We start from the raw sequence: 21,482 nt of genomic DNA on the forward strand, positions 1-21,482 counted from the left end.
ACAATGAAAATACATCCTGCATATCAGATATTTACATTACGATTCGTAACAGTAGCAAAATTACAGTTATGAAGTAGCAACGAAAATAACTTTATGGTTGGGGGTCCCCACAGCATAAGGAGCTGTATTAAAGGGTCGCGGCCTTAGGAGGGTTGAGAACTGCTCTCCGAGCAGTGGTTTCTGAGTCCAGCTGGCAGGGAAAGGAAGGCTTCTCATTCCATTGGTGACAACCAGTCACATGGCTCCACCCAGATGCCTGGGGACCAGAACACGCAGCGCCCGGGTGCATGGCCACTTTCCTGGGTCACTGTGAAGAGGAGAAAAGAAACTTCTCATGAGAAGTTAGCAGGCTCTGCCAACCGTGACGATTTAAGTAGGCTTTGGCCTTACCTGAGGGCACCGAGGTAGGCTTCCAGCAGAGGCAGCGGGAGCTGCCTTGAAGGCAGATTAATGAGAGAACAGCGTTGTTTCCCTGAGTGAACAGCGTGGGCCACGGCAAGGAGTGAAGAGAAGTCAGGGAGCGCTGGAGGAATTGAAAGAGTCTAGCTAAAGCTCAGGGACCAGTTAAAGGACTTTTTTTGATAAAGCAATGACCCACCCACCTATCTGTGTTACGAGTCTAACAGAAGGAAGCTAACCAGACGTGAGGCCCCTCAGGAAATTACTCATTTTACTTGCCTTTGTGCATAGTGTTAAAATGATCAAATTTGGTTTTCTGCATCTCTGAATTTGATGCCTCTGATGAGAGCTGAAGAGAATGCCAATGACTTCTCCCAGAGAGCGGTTGGTGGTTAGTATTCTACAGGGCCTTTCTGGGGGGCGCCGCCAGAACCGGGGGGTCATAAACACAGCGCCTGTCTGTCAAGTGTAATTATAACACTGAATTACGCTCGTCCTGCATCCCAAGGCCTGTAGACATGAATTTAAACCCCAGACGTGTTGGCACTTCAGGCCTGGGAAGATTTTCCTGTGAAAAATAGTGTGCTCTTGTTTTTAGCCATTTTTTAATAGGAAAAGGTTCACATCCTGTTCAAAATGATGCTGTGATGAAGTTTGACTACTCTCTCTTGTTTTATCTTCTCTTAAAAACAGGAAGGAAGGAAGGGAGAGAGGGAGGGAAGGACAGAAGGAAGAAAGAAGGGAGGGAGGGAGGAGGGAGTCTGGTTTCTGTCTAGTTTTCAGTTCCCTCTCATCCTCTGTCTTTAAATGAAATCCCCGTTTTTGCATTTTGATTAGTCCCTCTGATTAAACACTTGTTAAAATTACAGAGCACCGTTGCTTAAAGTGTTGCCAACCTTTGAAAAATAAGAGAGAATTATCAGATGGAAACTTTTCCCAAAATTATACAAATATTGCCTACTTTGAATGCTTCAGAAATCCAGAGGAGCAAAAAGAATAAACAAAAAAATAATCAGCTCTCAAGCTCTCATCCCATATTCTAATATGCTTAACGCTACTCTTTTGGTCTGTGCTTTGACCAACGTTTTTCCATGCACTTATATAGAATTTTTTACCAATATGAAATCATGTGGTACATGCTGTTTCTAACCTGTTTCATGTAACAGTATTTTAGAAGCACATTTTCATGTTGATTTTTTTTAAAACTACACAACAGTGATTTTCTTTCCAACTGAGGGCAGAGGATAATATATCAGAATCTCCAAGAGAGCATTGTAGTTTGGAAAATCATAATTTTATGTTTATAAAATACAAAAAAGAAAAGCTATTTTTTTGTTGTATAACCTACAGAATGTAATGTACAAAAAAAGGTTTGTAAACTGGAAGGAAGTTTATCTGAGATCTTCAGGGCCTTGTTCTCCTCCCTGTCACCGGCTGCATCTGGACATCAGCATCTGGAAATGACAGATTATTTATTATGTCAACAAATGCCAGCCCAGGTTTAAAAAGCTTGGGAAACACACCATCTCCTCGCCGAGAGTTCCGTTTAACCAACGATCCCTTGTTGTGGGGCTTAGCTGGTAAAGGCTGGATCTCACTGCAGTGTGGGGGCTTCCTGTCACTCATCGGCAGACCGTCCTGCACCCAGCCCCCAGCTAACCGCCTGCGTCAGGGGCGCTGCTGCTGTTGAAGGCCTGCTCACAACCCGTGGCTCCCGCGAAGCCAGGAGGATGTGCCCAGCAGGACGTGCCCCTGAGGGGTGACCTTTCCCAAGTCATCCCGTTCCCTCGCGTGCTGAGGGGGCATCAAGCCGACCCGAGGCGAAGGTGGGCAAGGAACCCAAACCTGCTCTCGAAGGAGGTGTTCGAGGGAGAAACCATGTCCTTTAGTTCAGCAAATGGTGAAAACGCAAACGTGGTTGTTTGAACTTTGTACACACTGGCTCTAAAAAAAATAAATAAAACGTTTAAAGTGTTTTAGTATGCGATCTCTAGAGAGGTGACATATTTATTTATGCAACATCAGGAAAGTAGTATTTTCAGCTGTTATCATCAGAAATAAGGGGGAAGGAAGAGTACTTTATAATGAGTCACTATTATTATCCAACATTACCCATATCCATAAGGGACCTTGTGCAGTGATTTCCTCTCTTTTTCGGAGGTGGAAATGTCTGACTTCAGGGTCTGTTAACTCCTCTACGATGCCAATTGACTATTTCCCCGGGACACTTCAGCCCTGAGATTCCAAGGTCCCGTGTATTTTTCAGATTCAGCCCAAGATTCATCATTTCTAACATTCTTACTAAATAGAAGATGATGAACGAAGTTAAGGAATTGTAGCTCCAGAGAAGATCATTTAGATTAGTTACACACCTCTTGCAAAGATCCCAAGGAAAGGGGAACGTGTGGAGAAGTCCTTCTCACTTTAAGAACGCACGGCGTGCAGAAGGAGGTTCTCCTGCCCCCCTCACATCTGTCTGCCTCCCCAGTTAAAATCTCTGCTGGGAGGATTTCACTCCGTCTCCACTCTGTGCCGGACTCGCAAATGCGCATATTGACGTACCTCTGGGATTGTAATGGAAAACCGAGTAAATGTTTTTTTCTATCTTATGCCCATAACATGTAGAATGTGGGATCTTCATTGGGAACTTGTTTTTTTCTTTTGTTTTAATTAGAAAGGTCTTGTCTGAAGCCCCACCAATGTAGCATTGAGAGGATGTGCTAGATAGGAAATGATTTGCTGCAGGACAGAGAGAGGCAGTCCCCAAGGTAGGACTCATGGGCCAGCCTGGAACTCAGCCACACCACCAGGACCCTGCCTGTTTCCCTTCTTTTTAAAAAAATTTTTTTTATTTATTCTTAGAGAGAGGGGAAGGAAAGGAGAAAGAGAGGGAGAGAAACACCAAGGTGTGCTTGCGTCTTGCACACCCCCAGCTGGGGACCCAGCCTGCAACCCTGACTGGGAATCAAACCGGCGACCCTTTGGTTCACAGTCCGGTGCTCAATCCACGGAGCCACACCAGCCAGGGCTGTTTTCCTTCTGCTGGTCCCTCTCGGCTCTCACCAGCGGGAATGCTCCCTGCAAAGCCTTGTCCTTTCCTCCTGAGACCTTGTCTTTGGTTCTTCCCCACAATCCGCGTCCCCATCAGCCTAGCCAGCCGGGGCTGCGTCATTTCCAAGTCATATTTAATTAACGACTGGCATGGCATCTCGTTATAAGCTTCAGCTTGGTCCATGTTAACGCCTGTCAGCTTTTTCCCAGTTCAGACTGTTTCCACATCCGCTTTCGCTACCTCCTTTGGACCCCACGTCCCACATCCATTTTCCTGGAACTCTCCAAAGCCACGCCCTCTCTGACATCACCTGACACCAGCCCCATGGATTGCCCCAGCCCTCCGCCAAAGCCCAGGTCCTGCCGTGGGTGCTTCTCCCCTTGTGACGCGCGCTCTGACTGCGGTCAGGACCGAAGCTTCTCAGACGTCCATCTCTGCTTTAGTCCTCTCTCCTCTCCATCTCTGCAGAAGCACGAGGCATCCAGTTCACCGCCTCTGAAGCAGCTTCTGCAGTTCCTTTTATCACAAAGGCTCTGTCATCGGGGCCCTTCATCTGTTCTCTGAACCGGGGTGCGCTCCGTCCAGCACGCAAGTCCCCCCTGATTCCAAACACGAGGGCAGTTTAAATCCCTACTGCGCGCCTCTCACTGAAGATAGGAACTGTTTCAAGCCGCACGACATTTTGGAAAGCTTTTTGTCTTTTTTCCTCTTCAATCACATCGGCCCATTAATATTCAAGATTCTCCAAAGTCGGTGGGAAGCATGGCAAGCCCTAAAATTAGACAGGCTTTGGCGATTTAAAGACAGCGCTCTGGTCTTTGGGGCCAGTGGGAAGTCCCTTCGCGTCCCTTTCCCTGTGGATGTCTTTGTTGGTGCAGTTATTTTTTAACCGTAATGAAAAGCTTAACAGCCAAAACACATACAGAGAAATATTTCTCATACTCAAGAGGTTATCAAGATACCAGAGGTTTTAAAATGAACTCATAACGCAGATTCTGACACTCCGGGCACATCCTTGAAGAATTTCCAAAAGACATCAAATAACTCTTCCGTGCCAGTGTTCATTTTCAGATGTATTTAGCACCGAGGTTTGAGGTGTGAATATGCACATTTGGATCTAAAACACTTCTAGTTTCCCCCACTAACACCATGCTAAAGGAAAACCAGGTCGTTTTTTATCTCCTGCGTAACGTGAAAGGCAGTGCGGTGCGGTTACAGACGCGATGGCTGTGCGCTGCGTTATAACTGGGTGTTAGCATCCCACAGACCCCGTCTCCTTACCCAGGCGGAGAAGCGGGCTTGGGGGTTGGGCTGAACTCTCTGCATCTTAACGTCGCTGGTGTAACCACACCCCTCCAGACCAGAGCGATCGTTTCTGGTTTCACGTAGAGTTACACCAAATGCACACTAAGACCACAGCCCTCACAAGATTGCACACACTTCCAACATGTATTGCAAATTCAGGGGGTCCCCAAAACCACCCTCAGTGTTGATAGCCCCCTAGAAGGACTCAGAGAAGCCTCCGAAGGCCGCGGCACTTCCTCCTGGTCAGTCAGGTTAGAATCAGACAGGAGACGATGCGGAGGGCAAGAGGCAGGCAAAGCCCAGGGACCGGCCTTCCCAGCAAGCCCCCTGTGCAGTCACAGTATTGAGTGGGACAGTGGAGGGAGGGGAGGAGCCCTCTCGGGCGGCTCCCAGGGCCTCAGCGTTGGGCCTTCATCGGGCCCCATCACAGAGGTGTGGCCTGAACTGCTGCCCCTGACCTCCACCCTCCATCACGCGGTTGGTCTGTCCGGGGTGGTCGGCCCCACCCTGACTCTCACTGTAGACACGGCCCAGGGCTCCCAAGCAAACCGATACTCCTATCAGACATCGTAGTTCACGGGTTGAGCTGGGACCTTCTCAAAGCCAAGGGCAGCGTTCAGACCTCTCTTTGGAAGAGGTTCAGCTCTTTACGACATGGTTTGAAAATCTTTCTCTTGGTGACTAGGAAGTAAAACATTCTGAGGACCCTCTTGCCAGAGTGAAACTTGCGAATCCTAGTGTTCCTTAGGTGGGGTCCCAGGGCCAGGGTTCCCCCCCAGGGTCCTTCCCCGGCTTCCTGCATCAGAACCTCTCGGAGAGGAGCCCGGAGCTGCTGCGCGTTACGTGGGCGCCTTTAGCGCTTCCTGACGTAGGCCACACTTTGAGAAGTTAGGGTCCAGGCAGGGCCCTAATTCCTGAGAGCAGGGTGATGACAATAGCAGGAGGTGTAGAAGTGAGGGAACATTCTGCTTCTGGCTCCACTGCTGACTTCTCTAGGACAAGCTTTAGATTCTCAAATGTCATCGCTTTGGAAACAGCATTTAGCGCAGTTTGTTCTAAATAGACAGAACCGATGTATCAAGTTCCTAGATTCAGAAAATACGCAGGGTGGGGCAGAAGTAGGTTTACAGTCGTGCGTGAGCGAACCACTGACTTTATTTCTGTATTATTCAGTAATTATTGGATTATTTTGCATATGAACAACTGTGAACCTACTTTTGCAGAGAAAAAGTATGGCTGTTTCCCAGTCGACTTCTGGGGTTAAATTCATTTACCCCTAACTTCTGTTTCCCTGATGGCTGTCGAGACCTTTAAAATGAAACAATCTTTTCCACTTAGCTCGGGAACTCTTGTTCTCTTGCTGTTCCAGCAACCTACGTTTTTAAATGCATCTGCTAAAACATAGCACTTCCAGAACATAATGGATTCAATCTTCAGACTGGGGATGCCTTTTCCCCACTGACTACACCAGAAACAGATCATTCAGTGTACGAGTGGTAGGACCGCCAGCCTGCATCGTGACCATCCTTTCGTAAACACCTTGACGAAGGCCCCTGGACTCCATCCGCATTGAGAGGAGATATTTCACCAGAATGTGTGTGGAACTGCCGTCGGTGTTAAAATTAAGGTTCCCTTTCTAGTGCCAGAAAGGATCAGAATTCTTTGGTACAATTAGGTGGGTTCAATTGAGCCCCGTGCCTAATATCCCTGTAGCTCAATAAAATTAATGCAGCCCTCGGAGGGGCCCGCCCCGGAGGCGGGGAACGGTGCACGTCCTGGGAGAGTCTGGCCCACTGCGGTTTTTAAATTAGAAGTTTGATTGCTTGCGACATCATTTCAAAATGGGACCCCTCCAGAGAAGCTGAGTTTTCCCTTCGCCCGGAGAAAAAAGTCCAGCTGCTTAGAGACTAGGCAGAGGTTTATTCGTAGATAGAGGGGCTAAATCTCTTTATAACCAAAGTTGGAAAATCTATTGGCGGGCGACCTCTTGAATGTCAGTAGGAGTTCGGCAAGCCTGAGGAGCTGCAGACGTGTGTGCTGCTTCTGCATGAAGCTGCCTCTCCTGCCACCTGCAAGAAAAATCGACACTTCAAAACTGTGTTTATAAAGCCTTGGGAACTTCTTTTAAAAGCCTAAAATGTAAAGTCAGAAAACTACTGAGAACCAAAGTTGCCAATGCAACCCTCTAACCCATTTCCTGTTGTTGAAAGGGGATCTATTGCAGGAGGGAGGGTTGCTTTGGGGCAGATCTATGAAAAAAAGCATGATTTGTGGTCAGTGCGGGAGGGCAGGTTAGGAGGAGGACCCAGCATCCCTGCCTGGTAGGGACTGACCAAAGTGGGCAACAGATGATGTTAGAAGAGGGATGGTCCTGCAGAAATCTGGAGCTTCCTTTCCAAACGCCGCAGGGAGTCTGGGAAAGATGCAGGACACCTTAAAAAGCGATGCAGGTCACCTTGCCCTGATCGGTGTGGCTCAGTGGGTTGGGCATTATCCTGCGAAGCAGAAGGTCACTGGTCCAATCCCCAGTCAGGGTGTAAGAGGCAACCAGTAGATGTCTCTGTCTCTTCTTTCTCTCCCTCCTTCCCTTCCCCCTCCCTCTCTCTTTTCCCTCTCTCCCTTCCCCTCTTCTTAAAATCAAGGAGCATGTACTCAGTTAAGAATTTTTTTTTTAAGAAAATATGCAGGTCACCTTCATTCACATTCATCAACAATTCATGACTCCCTAACTCCCAGCAGGAACTACAATGATTAGATTAATGAAATGCAGGGTTGTGAATTCTCCCAGAGCAGTACGGTAGCTCTCGACTCTAGCTATCTATTCATATTTTCCGGGGAGCTTTTAAAAAACACCAATGCCTACACCAGACCAGCCGAGCCAGAACCTCTGGGGATGGAGCAGACAAGGGGGTTATATTCAGCTCTGCCCCAGGAGCTACGGAAGAGTTATGTTGGGTGTAGAATCAAAAGACCCAGCTCTGAGCGACCCGACAAGCCTAGGTTCCCATCCCAACTTCACCGCTGAGTCAGCCGCAGACGCTCGGCTGTGTTGAACTTCTTCAGACCTTGGTTTTCTTATGTAACATCAATGCTGGTGCCTTCTTGATAGGCTTCTAAAGGTAACAAAAATAGAGGTGTACCTGCCCCCTCCCGAGCAACTCTGTTGTCCTCCCCTTGGTTATTAATGGCTAGTAAGGGATTGGGATTTTATCCTTATTCAGATGATTCGGCCAGGGACCTTTGCAGCAAGTGACATGCCGAGACTTTTTCCCTCCTTGCCGCAACTTCCTTTGGTTCTTTGGTGTCTGGGAGGAAAATATTCACGTGCATCTCCCGCCTACTGCCCCTCCAGCTGCCACGGACGTGTCCTTTTCGTTCGACGTTGGGAACGGGCCAGTGGAGCTTGTGGTAAGGTCGCCCACCCCGCTCAACGATGACCAGTGGCACCGGGTCACCGCGGAGAGGAACGTCAAGCAGGCCAGCCTCCAGGTGGACCGGCTGCCCCAGCAGATCCGAAAGGCGCCCACCGAGGGCCACACGCGCCTGGAGCTCTACAGCCAGCTGTTCGTCGGTGAGTGTGCCCATGGCAGGGCCACCGTCACTTCCCTGCATGGGTCCCTTCATACAACAGCCGGCAGAGGGGGCTGCTGCCGACCTTTCTGTAAGTGAGCGTCTAGGCCGTCTGTAGTCTCTCCCGAGACAGCGTGGGAGGAGGAGGAGGATTCGCGAGATGGACGTCCAGCTCCGCTTCCCAGTGGCTGGAGCTCAGAGTCCTCGTCTACAGAATCACAGGGCAGCCGGGGACATCCCTGAGCGCTCTGAGCTGTGCCGTTTTAAGGTTATGGTTTTAGAGCAGAAAGCACTTCTTTGATAGTTTGGGACCCTTGTAACGGTGCAAAAGGAAGGAAGGGAGAGAGGGCGGGGAGGGGAAGGCAGTGGACTGAAACGGTAAGCAGAATCCCTTCCTTTGTTGGACTTCTTTCTTGCAAAGGCTCTTCCCACACTGGAAAGAGGCCAGCCCCGGGAAGAAATGTAAACAGCTAACCGTTCAGCTGCCCGTGCGAGCAGCGGGCTCGGCCTCAGTCTGGTCTCTGCTTTCTGCCTATTCCAGCCGCGCCTCGTGTTACTTCAGATCAATTCCTATTTCCATGGCTAGTTACGTTTTAAATTTTGTTTTCCAGAAAACTGAGAGCTTAGGGAATTAGCCACTTTCCCGCTGTTGAATGAGAAAACAGCCCGTTTGAAGAACTTTGAGGCTCCGTGCCACCCTAGCCCCCCGCCCCGAGTTTCTGGGGGTTAATCGATCAAGTCAGTCAACGGTGGCCGTCGGAGCAGGCAGAACCAGGGGGGCCCCAGTGGCTGCTCATATTCATAACACTCTCCGCAGGAACCCGCCGAGGGTCAGGTCGTTTTAACAGAGGCCAGAGTCCCCACGTTGTCTTTCGTAGTTTGTGGAGATGCTTTAACCACATTAGAAAGTCACAAAAAGGAAGGTCAAATTCACTCCTAACTAATGACAAAGGCCCAGGCTCAACTCACCTGGCTCAGACCCCTTCCGAATTGCTCTGGGGGTTCAAGAAGGCCATGCCTTTCATGCAAGATGTTGGCCCAAAGGAGCTGAAAGATTAACTCTCGCTCCTCCAGGATCTTCTGGGCTGCGTGGGAGGCCTGGCTGGTGACTCAGTGGGACAAGCAGTGTCTTGAGGACCAAGGGGAAGCAGGGGAGCTCAGTAAAGGAAATCACTATGCACCCACTTTTTAATTTGGAGTTACCCTTGGCTTCCTCTCTTTGCCTCCTTACTGCCCATCAGTAGTAAGTCTGTGACTCCCCCTCCAGGCTGTGCCCAGATGCACAGCCACTGCTCTCTGTTGACACAGGTCCCGCCCTGGTCAAAGCCACATGCCTCTTGCTTAAACTGTTACAACTAGTCTCCTAACTAGTCTCCTAACTAGATTCCTAACTAGTCTCCTCACTGGTCTCCTCACTGGTCTCCAGAGTCCTGCGACGCTCCCTGAACACCCCACACTTACTCCTGCTTTAGAGCATTTTCACGGGCTGCTCCCTCTGCCTGAAATGTGTCCCTGGACAGTGACAGGCAGAGTCCCTCTTGTCACCCATGTCTCTGCTTCGGTTACCTCCCCAGAGAGGCCCCTCTGACCACTCTGTCTAAAGCCACTTACCATTATGCATGCTCTATCCAGCTAGTCATCTTCCCATCCATCCCTGCGTCCTCCCCCGGAAGGTCAGCCGCAGGCGGCGGAGACCCAGGACACAGCCGCCGTGGTTGTCCAGCGGCGCTGGGGAGGGAACGCGAATGAATGAATGAATGAATAAGTGAAATGTATATTTTTGTTACTTCTCTGAGTTAACAGTCACGTTCAGACTGAGGTCCTCCCATCTCCAAAGCAAGAAGGCATTTTTCCTTATTAACTTTCTCCAAAAGTCTTCTCTCGAGACAGGATGATATTTGCCATCTTTGGAAATACCTTTCTCGCCAGGTCCCCCAGACTGAACTCAAGCATGACAGAGGCCTGGAAGAAAGTCACAAAGTCAGAACGTTACGAAAGACGGCTTCGCAGATCCGCCCGGGCCCTGGACCTAGCTTTCAGCCCCCCTCCCCGAAATTGAGGTCTGGCCTGTCCGGCAGCAGTGAGGTGGGAGCGGGGATCCTGATGCAGTTCCTGCCCAACCCTCACAGTGGGTGCCCTGGCCCTCGCCCAGGCAGAGGTGGGGAGTGATGTCACACCTAGCAGTACGGCGGTAACATAAAATGACTGGCTAGCTGAAATCTGGCGAGAAATAAAAAAGAAAACACTAGAAGAAATCAATGAACTGCCTCCAAAGCAAAGATGCAAATGAACTAGAGAAGCTGCCCTGTGAAAGCCTGGTCCTGCGCAGCCGCCCACGGGGTGAGCACCTCCACTCGTTTCTCAGCGTGACCCCTTCTCCGAGCTCAGCCCTCCGCTGGGGGTCAGCCACTTTCCTCTCAATGCAAAGACCCTCCTCCGCCCCCCACCTCGGGTGAAGGAGAGCCCTTCCCCACGGAGGCCTCCATATGTTCTTCCTGCCCTCTTCCCTTTCGCGGGCAAGACGAATTCACTTTTGCTACGCCAGCTGTCTCGTTTGCAGTTAGTTTTGACATATTAAGGAAGTTAGACCCAGTTTTTACCTTTTCTAAAAATATCCTCCCACCTCTGCAGCCACCCCCACGCGTTTTCCCCGGACAACAGGGATGCTCTGATCTAGGAAACGCATTTCACTCACGATCAATTTCAAAAACAAAAAACAAAAAACTCTTTTCAACAAATGGATCAAGTGATGTCCCCTATCGACTGACCTAAACTTCATGATAATAATCGGCACCTGTCACACAGAAAAAGGTGCTAGAAAAAGAAACACGCACCAGGCACACGTATGGGGGAAGAAAGGGACGGGCACGCAAGGCCCACAGCCTGTCCTGTGACACTCAAGAAAGTGAGAGGAAAGTATCCGCTTTCAGCGGCGCAAGCAGATGGAGCTGATCCGCACGCAATGCCTCGCCCTCCCCCGCTCCCTCCTCGCCTTGTTTGCGGGGTCCCGGGGGCCGTAGCACTGCACGGGCTCACTCTTCGGCGCAGTCCTGTGGTCACATCCTGGCCATGTCCCTCTTTCATTTCCGTCTCACTTTGCTACTTTGCCTCTTTGTCCTCCACGCCCAATGCCAGCCTCGCCCCATCACTGATACCCAACGGAATGTATTTGAGGTAGGCCCGCTACGTATTTGTTCCAAATACGCGTATGTTCTGGAAAAGTCAGAGCGTGGCCTTCCTGTGACATAATTTATTGTGACACAAATCTCATTCTGCATTTTATTTACCCTTTCGCTCCGCCTTACATTTCCAAGATCCATGAGTAGCTCCGTGGATGTGACATGTATAGTGTTCCATCCTGTGTCCACCCCCCACCTCATGGTGTCTGTCACTTTTGCTTGTGAGCGTGCGTGCCTTCCCACGAGATGACCACATCCTCTCCACCATCATTTGGCTGAGCAAGAAGCAAACACTTGGCCTCAGCTGGGCTCCTCCTGAAAAGGAGAAAGCTCTTGCCGTGTGTCTTTGTCTCAATCCCTCTCTGTTCCCTCCTCTCTCGTGTCCCCACACACAACTTCAAAATGTGTGTCTCCCCACCACCCAGACAGGGACAGCTGTCTGCTGATGTCATTGATTTGTACTTCAGTGCCTGCTAATCCTACTCTCTCACTCCCCATTCCCTCACTACAATCTCATTACTCCAGCGAGAGGTCTGTCTCTAGCATAACCAATTCGTGTAGCCTCTTACTGTTTTCTTACCCACCTCGGCCTCCCCGTATTAGCTCATGGGCCCGACCATATCTCCCCTACAGTCCTGATCCCAACACACCCCACCATTCTGTTCCCAGCCTCTCTGCCAGCTGCCCTCCTTCCTGCCCCTCCAGCCTCAGGCTCCTTCTTCTTCCTCCGCCCTCCTTTCTTGGAAACCTCCTCCACCCTGGAAGGCTGGCTCTCGGGACTTCGGCTGAACCCTCCCGGTGCCAAGCTCCAGCCTCAGCCCGGGACTCACACTTGCAAAGGCCTGTTTGAAGTCAGAGCCTGAGAGTGGCAGACAAGGTGACGGGCGGGTGACAGCACCGGGGACTCTTGCCTGTGGATGAAAAGAGACTGGATACAGTTGTTCAAAAACTAAAGACTTTTAACGACAGATAATAAAGACAGGGGGCGGGGGCGGTAGAGAGAGAGAGACATGGGGTATGTTAAGCTCAGCAGAAAGAAGACGCTTATTTTGCACCAAAAAGGAGCAGAATTCACCAGCAGGACCCATAACAGGACCAGTAACCTGTGGGCATTTGTAAAAGAGATATTTAGCCAGAGTTCTAAGCTGGTGTATTTAAAATTGAGTTTGCATTGAAGTTAACTAGAGTAACTCTTCATCATCTAAAATTTGGAGCTAGTTCGGATTAGGTGGTTTGACTCCGTCATCTCTGCCCGCACTTTTGGGAGGGGCTGGGAACCACAAGCCTTGCTGCAGACTGTGGCACCCCGAAACAGCACTGCCAGCCCCAGTGTAGGGAGGTGACCAGCCACCTGCTATGCAGTGGCCAGAGCCCTTGCTCCAAGAGGAAAAGTGACAGCAATAACGGCCTCACAGACACGCCTCCTCTTTGTTGACCGGGAGATCCGCCCAGGCGTTCACAGCCCTGGCTCCCAGTGGGGAGAGTGGCGGTCCTTTTTCAGCTTCGCCGTCCTTGTGGCTTCAGGGAAAATGGCCTGCCAGGTGGCGAGTGATTTATCTCAGGTGCTCATCACTCTGTCGGCATTTCCCTCGGCCCAGCACCACGGTGCCTCAAAACACGTGAGAGGGAGGAGAAAGAATCCCACCCGCTGCACGTCCGACGGGGCGGGCAGGGGCTGTGGAGTGACAAGGGCGCAGGCCCGAAGCCGGACGCCCCCGGCCAGCTGCGGACCCTGGGACGAGTCAGCCCCTCCATCTCAGCCTCCTCTCCTGCAGAATGGGGACAATGATGCTGTCTCCCCCTAAGAGTTAAAGCATGCACAGGTTGGGGCCGTACCCAGTGCAGCGGGAACGCCTGTAATGTTAGCTTTGAAATAGCAACATTTTCTCAGGCCTGTCCCGCCAGCGTGGCCTTGAAAATGAACTCAGACCTCGGCACCAGCCGCCTCCGAGCACGGTCCACATTTCAGCACGGAGGAGGGCTCTCCGTGATCAGAAGCCCAGGAGTCCCTCTGTCTCTATTCTGAAGTTTTCTCCTAGTTCGCATAGTTTGGATTCAATATTTTCTTCATGTCCTTTACTTGGAGGACATTGGAAAATCCATGCAGCGTTAATGAACTAAAAAAAAAAAAAAACTATCGTATTGACTGAAATTATGAATGAGCACTCATGAGCATTATCTGTGGAAGCAATTTTCCCAACCCCAGCTCTCTGAGTACGTTAAAGCATTTCACATACACCCCTCAATATCTGGCTGGCTGAGGCGTCCCTAATCGATGCCTGTCAGTCACACAGGTCTCCCTCATCTTGTCAGAGATGCCCTTCCCAGCACCCCACGCACGTGAACTGAACTGATGGGCGGCCTGGCCTTTCTGCACATCAATACTTGTCAGTCGCACAGCGCTGCACGGGGGGACGGGACCCAGCATGCTATAACTCCCTTCCCTGCTGCGGAGTCTTGGCCACGCTGAGGGCCTCAGCTTACCCAGACAGCTGGGCATTCCCTTCCACCCTCAATATTGATCCCACACAGCGTTGTTGTGGGTTCACGTTGGCAGTTCTCTACGTCACCTAAGAGACGGTGGTAACACGTACAGCAGTGGTGACAGCAGTGATAAGAGCATCTGCAAGTTCAGGAGGCCCGGCCCGTCCAAGCACACGGCTGCTGTCGCCTCTCACCTGCACGGGCCAGGTATGGCAGCCATGCAGAAGAGTCCAGGTCTGGTGGGTCACCCGGTCAGAGAAGCCACCGCTCTGTTTCCCACCGATCTTTTCATACCATTGCAATCACGGGCTCAAGGCATCCCTGCCCTCTTGCCGCTCCCCTGGCCAGGTAGTCCCACGAAGCGGACAGGAGAGAGGAAACACCCTGCATCTCCCGAGAGACTCCCGGCTGTCTGGACCAGGCCACACCTGATGTTAGCCCTTCAGTTGGTGTCATCCCCCAATACTGGGGATGTCACAGAAATCTACTTTCTCCCGACTCTGGAGGTTGGGAGTCCGAGATGGGTGTGCGGGCAGGGTCATTGTCTCCTGGGGTCTCCGTCTTTGGTTTGCAGGCCACAGCCCTCTCCCTGTGTCCACACGTGGCCGTTCCTCTGCGTGTGCACATCCCTGTGTCTCTTCCTCTTCCCAAGAACACCGGTCCTACTAGGTCAGGGTCCCACGCTGTGATTTCCTTCGACCTTCATCCCCACGTTAAAGCGCCTCTCTCCAAGTACAGCCACGCTGGGGCTTAAGCCTTCAACCTACAAATTCCATAACACGCATCTCATGTCAGGCCTATGCACACCCATCTTCACCATGTTTAACTTATTCCAACCTTGTGTTTATGCTGAGTCCCAGTGACAATAGGAATAACAGCGTTAATGGAGCATCAGTGCAGAGGGGTGTATGACCCATCACCTGACATGAACACGCTGCTGCACCGTGCATACACCCGCGCCAGTCTGATGCGTCAGGACAGTGAGGTCCAGGAAGGAGCTGGAAAGATCACACGCAGTCAGCAGCAAAGCCAGCCTCAAGAGTAGCTCTTGTGACCCCAGTTCACGCTTCTCTCCCTTGTTTGCTGGCCCTCGTGTGTCAAGCTGGACCTTGCACTGTAGGCTATTTGTGATTCTATTTGTAGTTACCTGCAGGCTAGAATCAGTGTCCCTCGTCTTTTTAGAAATGCCCTTCCCAGCACCCAACACGTGTGAACTGATGCGTGGCCTGGCCTTTCCGCGTGTCCCACAGCAGCAGCCCCCTGTCTCACCCCTCCGTTCCGTCCCCTCCTGCAGGGTAGTGCCCCTTCCCTCTCTGTTCTGGAGTCTTCTTCCCAGGACGTGCTGGCGGATACTCTGTCCCTCTCTCAGGGGAGTCTTATCAAAGTGCTCACGTCCCCACCCCCTCCCACTCCTGGCCGCACTGATCCCCTGCCTGATGTTTTTCTCCACGGTGGTTCTCACCTTCTAACCCCCGACAGACGTGACTGACTTGCTGAGTTTAGTGTTAAATTCCCCTCTCCCTCTGCAAGAGTAGAAGCTCTACAAGAGCAAAAGCTTTTGAGTGTTTTGTTCCATGCTTCCTTCCCGATGCCTAGGCAAGCATGGCCTGGCTCCTGGTAGGCACGAAATAAGTATTCATTGCCGGGCTAGATCAGGTTTCCCGGGTGTGGGCTTTGGTGTGGATCCTGTCCATGAATGAGTGGCCCAGAAGGAGCTCTGGAACCCAGCGTCGCTTCCCACACAACAATGAAGCTCTGAGTTTGCAGTGTGTCTGTAATTCCTCTGGATCATGATTTCCTCCCTTTTTGTTTAACTTCATACCTGTTTGGGTCGCCTTGGTCTTCTGTGCGTGTGATGGTGTATTTATTCATTATGAGCAGTTATAGAATTTTCATCATTAATCTTCATTGGGATACTTGAATAGCATTTCCCATGAAAAATGATTACAAATTTAACCCACATCGTCCCTGAGATAATTGCCGCAGGTCTGACAGGTGTGCACGAAGCCCTTGCATGGCAGGAGTGCCCTCCAATGGCAATGTGTTGGTTTTCTAATTAACAAAGGTTAAGTGGCGTTTTTGCCTGCAGATCTGCAATTTAAACTTGTGATGTGTCATCAAGAAAGATCTCTACAGAGCACAGGAGTTGAACTGCACTGGTTCTAGTGCATTAACATCTTTTGCATAATATATAACGAACATCTTCAGGACAAAAGATTTTTCTTCGTCTCGACTAGATCAGTGAAAGTACTTTCTAGCTCACTGACCGATTTCATAAATCAGGGACTATCTACGTAAGAAAAGAGCATAATTCATTTAGTTTTTCCTTCGAGATGGAGAAACAGCATCCCACTTATCTGCTTCATAAATTCAGAAGAGAGAGTACGAAACTTTATTTAATGACGGCAACAAATACAAATTAGACTACAGTCATGTGTTACGGACAACTCAGAGAAGCGGAGCAGTGTCAGGCAGCAGTGCAACGGAGGAAAGGGGAGAGAGAAGGAAACTGAAGGGAAATTGAGAGTAATTTGCTGAAATAGAGACAGAGACGCATAAACACAGAGGAGGAGGTTGTATGTCACCGACCAGAGTAATCCTAAACTGGGGGGAATCAGACCTCACTCGTTCTACCTTCCTTATGGACAGGAAACATTGATGCTGAGGGAGACTCAGAGGTTTGATGAAAGACACATAACTATCTCAAACCAGTCGACAGTCCTGATAGGGAGAGAGAGAGAGGAACCTGGAGGCAGGGAGAAACCTCAGGGGGCTCCAAGACCAGAGAGAGTCAAAGGCAGAGCGGCAGAGAAACAGAGGGGTCTGCCCCCCTCACCCCATCTGGAATGAGGCCTGCATACGTGAAGACGCGCACAGACATATGTCTGCCTGTTTGTCTTACTAAGGATAAAAATAAGATCTCACCTAGACTTATTTGCTCTGCCAGTTGGCCCTTTTAAATCTCTTTTTTTTTTTTCTTGCCATATCAACATTTGCTTGGAATCTTTTAACAATCTCTTCTTCAAACGCTCAATTATTGCTGAGACACATTGAATGGAAATGATTTCCAAGCCAGTACCTTCCAGATGGATGAGAAGAGGAGGATGGTAGGAGAAGTAAAATTATAAAAGTGCTGGAAGAAAACAGAGTTGAAGAGTTCTTTAGTTTGGATTAGAAAAGTTCCAGCTAAGTCTAATAACAGAGGCAGAAACCATACACGTGAAATAGACGGATGTGACTACATGAACGTTTAAAACTCTCAGAGGGAAAAAGAAACATTACATACACATTAACAGAGAGACTGAAAGGATGTAGTTGTCAAATGTATAACAAAGGATTAAAGCCCAAAATATTGTTATAAATGAATAAGGAATATGACACTTCCTATTCCCCTCCAAAAGCAACCTACATGAAAAATCAAAATATAAGAATTGGTAAAACCTGGAAGTCATTCAAATGATAGTATTTGAAGCAATGCAGATTTAAACAATGAGTTCTTTTTTTTTTTCCTCCAGCCTATAATTTCAAAAGGCTCGTGCCTGGTATTAGACCTGGTGTGGAGAAGGTGGACGTATCATACTTTACTGGAGAAATACAAATTGAAAACTCTTCGTAAAGAAAAATACATTTGAAATGCTTTTAAAATGTATACGCCCTTGTACCCAGCAATTACATGTATAAGAATTAATTCTAAATAAAAACCGGAGGGGTGTGCAAAGGTTTTGACAGGGATATTTATTATAGTATCACAGAAAAGGGAAACTAGAATAAGCTGGAAAGTCCCATCGTTGTGGGCGGGAAAAACTAAGTTCTCACGCACTCAGAGGGAGCGAGCGACTGCGTGAGTCTAAACAAGAGGTTCTAGCTGTACCTGATTGCTTAGCAAACGTACTGTGATATATTAAGTGCAGAAGAGCACATTTCAGAACCGGGTGGATATCATGATCCCGTCTCTTCCTTTGTTTTATGTTTTACCCATGTGTGTTCTCATAGATAAAAGTAGACAAGGCTATTTGTTAAAAGGAAAGTATATAGTAATATCTGAGCCACATTCCAGATCCTCTTTTTTATTCCACTTACCAGCATGTTTACAGTTTCCACAGTGAAAAACCGTTACATTTGTAATAAGAGAAAAAGAGAGGGAGATATCTGAAAACAATGATTTTTAAATTTCAGCGTATTTGATAGGAATAGTCTTAACTGACCAATAAGGAAAATGTAAATGGCTAGGCATTTATTGGATAAAAAGCCCTTGGAAAGCCCTTATTGCAAAAATAAAAACTACAGTTGCTAAAATGAGAGATGCCAAATTAAAATTTTAACACCTAAAAAATGACTAATGATTTGAAACTCTTCCAAAGCCTGGCAGTGGCCCAAGTCCCTTCCGCACGGAGGCGTGAGGCTGAGCGCAGAAGGAGGTTGCAAAGTGGGACCCCCCTCCAAAGCAGGTGTTTCTGATCACATCTTTGCTCTCTACTATCCCATCGCTTTGATCAAAAAGGGCACCGGACTCCCTTCGATTAATCCTCTTTTCAAACATTTTATTTGAAAAATAATCCCTGGAGAATTATTAATCAAATGTTTGTTCTACCTCGTGACAGAACTCTAAGGTTTACACAGATAATAGAGTGTTTCCTTTGTCATCACATGGCCCAGGATTTACGGGTCTCAGCAGATGCCAATCCCTCTCTGTGAACAAAGCCTGTGATCCACCAGCCCCGTCCGATGAGTCCGCTACATTGTACACTTCTTTTCACCATAATAGAACAAGTGATAGGAATGGGTCCCCAGACTCCCGGCCTCACCCTAACTCACAACCCCACGGACCACTCCATTTCTGAAGACATCCCAGACGTGGACACCTACGGGGACCCGACCCTGAAGCTCTTCTGCATCAGGTGCTGCCCTCGGAGCAGAGTTTCAGACCGCAGACGAGAGACTAAGGCAGATTTGACACAACGTTGCCACTTTGGAGCTTGGAGTCCTTGAGTGAACTTCTGAGTGTCTCTTGGCTCGGTTTTCTCATCGGGACACTGGCTCCAGTGATAATAGGCCTACCTTGCCGGCTGCCGTGAGCACCAGGTGATTAATATACAGAAGCCATAGAGTACCTACTACTTAGCCTTTAGTAAAAGAGTAACTTTCATCTTATTAACAGTATCTTTTTCCTAAAACCCCACCATATTTTGTTTAATAATTTTAACTACTATTCATTTTATTTAATTTTCAGAAAAGTTGTTACTCTGAAATACAGACGTGTATACAAACTTGAGTTCTTCCTTTTGTACCAACTGCTTTTTTTTTTTAAAGCATAGCTAAGATAATTACAGACACAATTAATCTGCTTGGATATAATGCTCTAATGGATTCTCCTATGAAATTGGTTAGGAATACTCTAGTATTTTCATGCTCCTGAACCTTTATCCAACTCTGTAACTTAGAAAATCACAATGAACTTGCTCTTCGTGCTGTATGTCTTGCAGTGACATTGAGACAAAGCAATGACGTCTAACCTGACGTGGTAATAAATGTGGTGGGGCTGACTTGCGTGAAAAATTATTAATTCCAGCTTCCACCCACCCTAGACCAGGCCCTGGAAGCCCTTAGCCTGAACTCCGAAGCAAAGCGTCTCGTGAGACGAGAACCAGGACTTACCATCACATTTCAGGCGGACTTCTTCCTTCCACCTATTGGCTTTTTAGTTTGGTTGATATATTTGTGTTTCTCTGCCTTTTTATATTGCCTTCAGTAGATAACGGGACTGAACGCCATGAGGTTAAAGAGCAAGGAGCCTAGGGATGTCTGTAAACTTCTTTTCTGTAGGTAACCAGATGAGATTTACAGATCAGCTGGTATAATTTCTGTGTCTACCCAAGCCAGTGTATTGCCTCTGGGAAGACAGCCTCACTTCATCAGGCATGGTAGCCTGAGCGGGGAGAACACAGAGTTCCTCTAGTAAGCAAGGGCAAGTTCAAAGCCAGAACGCTAGCTTAGCTGCACCTGGCCCTGTCTTCTGCCCCCTCTCGCCTCTCCCCCCTCTTGTCCTCTGAGCCCCAGCCGAGGTCCTCCTGTCTGAGCCTTGTGCCTCCTGTCATTCCCAGGTGGTGCCGGAGGCCAGCAGGGCTTCCTGGGCTGCATCCGCTCCCTGAGGATGAACGGGGTGACGCTGGACCTGGAGGAGAGGGCGAAGGTCACTTCTGGGTTCAAGTCCGGGTGCTCGGGCCACTGCACCAGCTACGGGACCAACTGTGAGAACGGAGGCCAGTGCATCGAGAAATACCACGGCTACTCCTGTGACTGCTCCCACACAGCCTACGATGGCACGTTTTGCAACAAAGGTAAGGCAGGACCGGTTTGCGGTCGTTTTTACACGTCTTTTTAAACCTGAGTCCCCTACGTAAGGATTTCTCAGCTGCACACAAGCGTGGCTTTATTCTGAAGGTAAGTTGTTCGGAATTCTTCTCCCACCTTAGGTAGGGCGTCTCCATGAGATGATGGCAGCAAATTCTAAATCCCAGCAGACTGGGCACTGACTGTACAACATGACCAGGCAAACAGCCATGGGACCTTAGTGGTGAGTGACAGAGTCAGTGGCCGCTGGAAGGGACTCGGGCCTGACCCTCCCACTGAGAGACGTCAAAGGCGGTCAGCACACTGGGCAGACAGGTTGCTGCCGTAAGTCAATAGGTGCAGCCCAGGGTCTGGACACCCACCCCACCCTCACCTCCAGCTGCTGGATTCAAGCCGGACTCCCAAGGAAGCCTCTGGGCCCGGCCATTGTCAAGGCCGTCATTATGACTCTTATACAGGTCATCATCATGAGGGGCTCTCAGCCTCGGCTGTACGGCAGGACAACTGAGATGCCGCATGTCACCGGTCAGCTCAGAGCATCTGTTAATTGCACTATTTCAGGCTTGGGCGACTTCTTGAACCCCCAGTAGACAACGCAGGCCGGTCAGCAGACCAGAGCCAAGCGTGTAGGCGTGTTCTGCCCTGTGATTCCCTCCGAGGCGCCCTGGCTTCCCCTCCCATAGGCAGACGGGGGGCAGGGGGGAGGCGGGCAGGTGTCTTCCTTGCGCTGCCGTCGCAATGTGTGCGGACTCCTCTTCTCTTTCTCAATGAATGGACAGCGTTTGCGCGATGTTTTCGCTCCGTGGTTGGGGCGTCTCTTCTTAAGCAGCTTTACACGGGCGGCCTATTCATACTCTCAGACATACGTGGAGGCTTGTTTTGCTGGCATTGTTCACGCAAGACGCCACGCCATAGCATTCTCTGTACCTCGCTGTCCTGTGGGCATACAAATTAGGTCTGACAGGGTTTAAGGGTGAGCCTGAGCGCACGACTGAGGGGGGAAGGAACACTCTGGCCGAAGAAAACCGCCGCACGTGAACGGCGTGATTGCAGGGTGCTTTTCTGCTCCAAACAGTACAGTTCCGTTGTTTTCCTGGGGCACACAATGGGCTGGGTTTGCAGGACACATTAATTTGGCACTT

General features: G+C 49.5%; 1 protein-coding gene across 1 annotated transcript in view; it reads left to right on the plus strand.

Annotated features, from left to right (window-relative positions):
* CNTNAP2 (contactin associated protein 2) overlaps positions 1-21,482 on the plus strand; it is a 1,071,500-nt gene that overhangs the window by 893,135 nt on the left and 156,883 nt on the right. The window contains exons 16-17 of the mRNA XM_090286919.1: positions 8,109-8,327; positions 20,091-20,327. Coding sequence (XP_090143045.1) covers positions 8,109-8,327; positions 20,091-20,327 — 456 coding nt within the window. The remainder of the gene's footprint in view (positions 1-8,108; positions 8,328-20,090; positions 20,328-21,482) is intronic.

This window comes from Furipterus horrens, unplaced genomic scaffold (assembly GCF_987537825.1).
Source record: "Furipterus horrens unplaced genomic scaffold, mFurHor1.1.pri manual_scaffold_9, whole genome shotgun sequence".
Lineage (NCBI taxonomy): Eukaryota > Metazoa > Chordata > Mammalia > Chiroptera > Furipteridae > Furipterus > Furipterus horrens.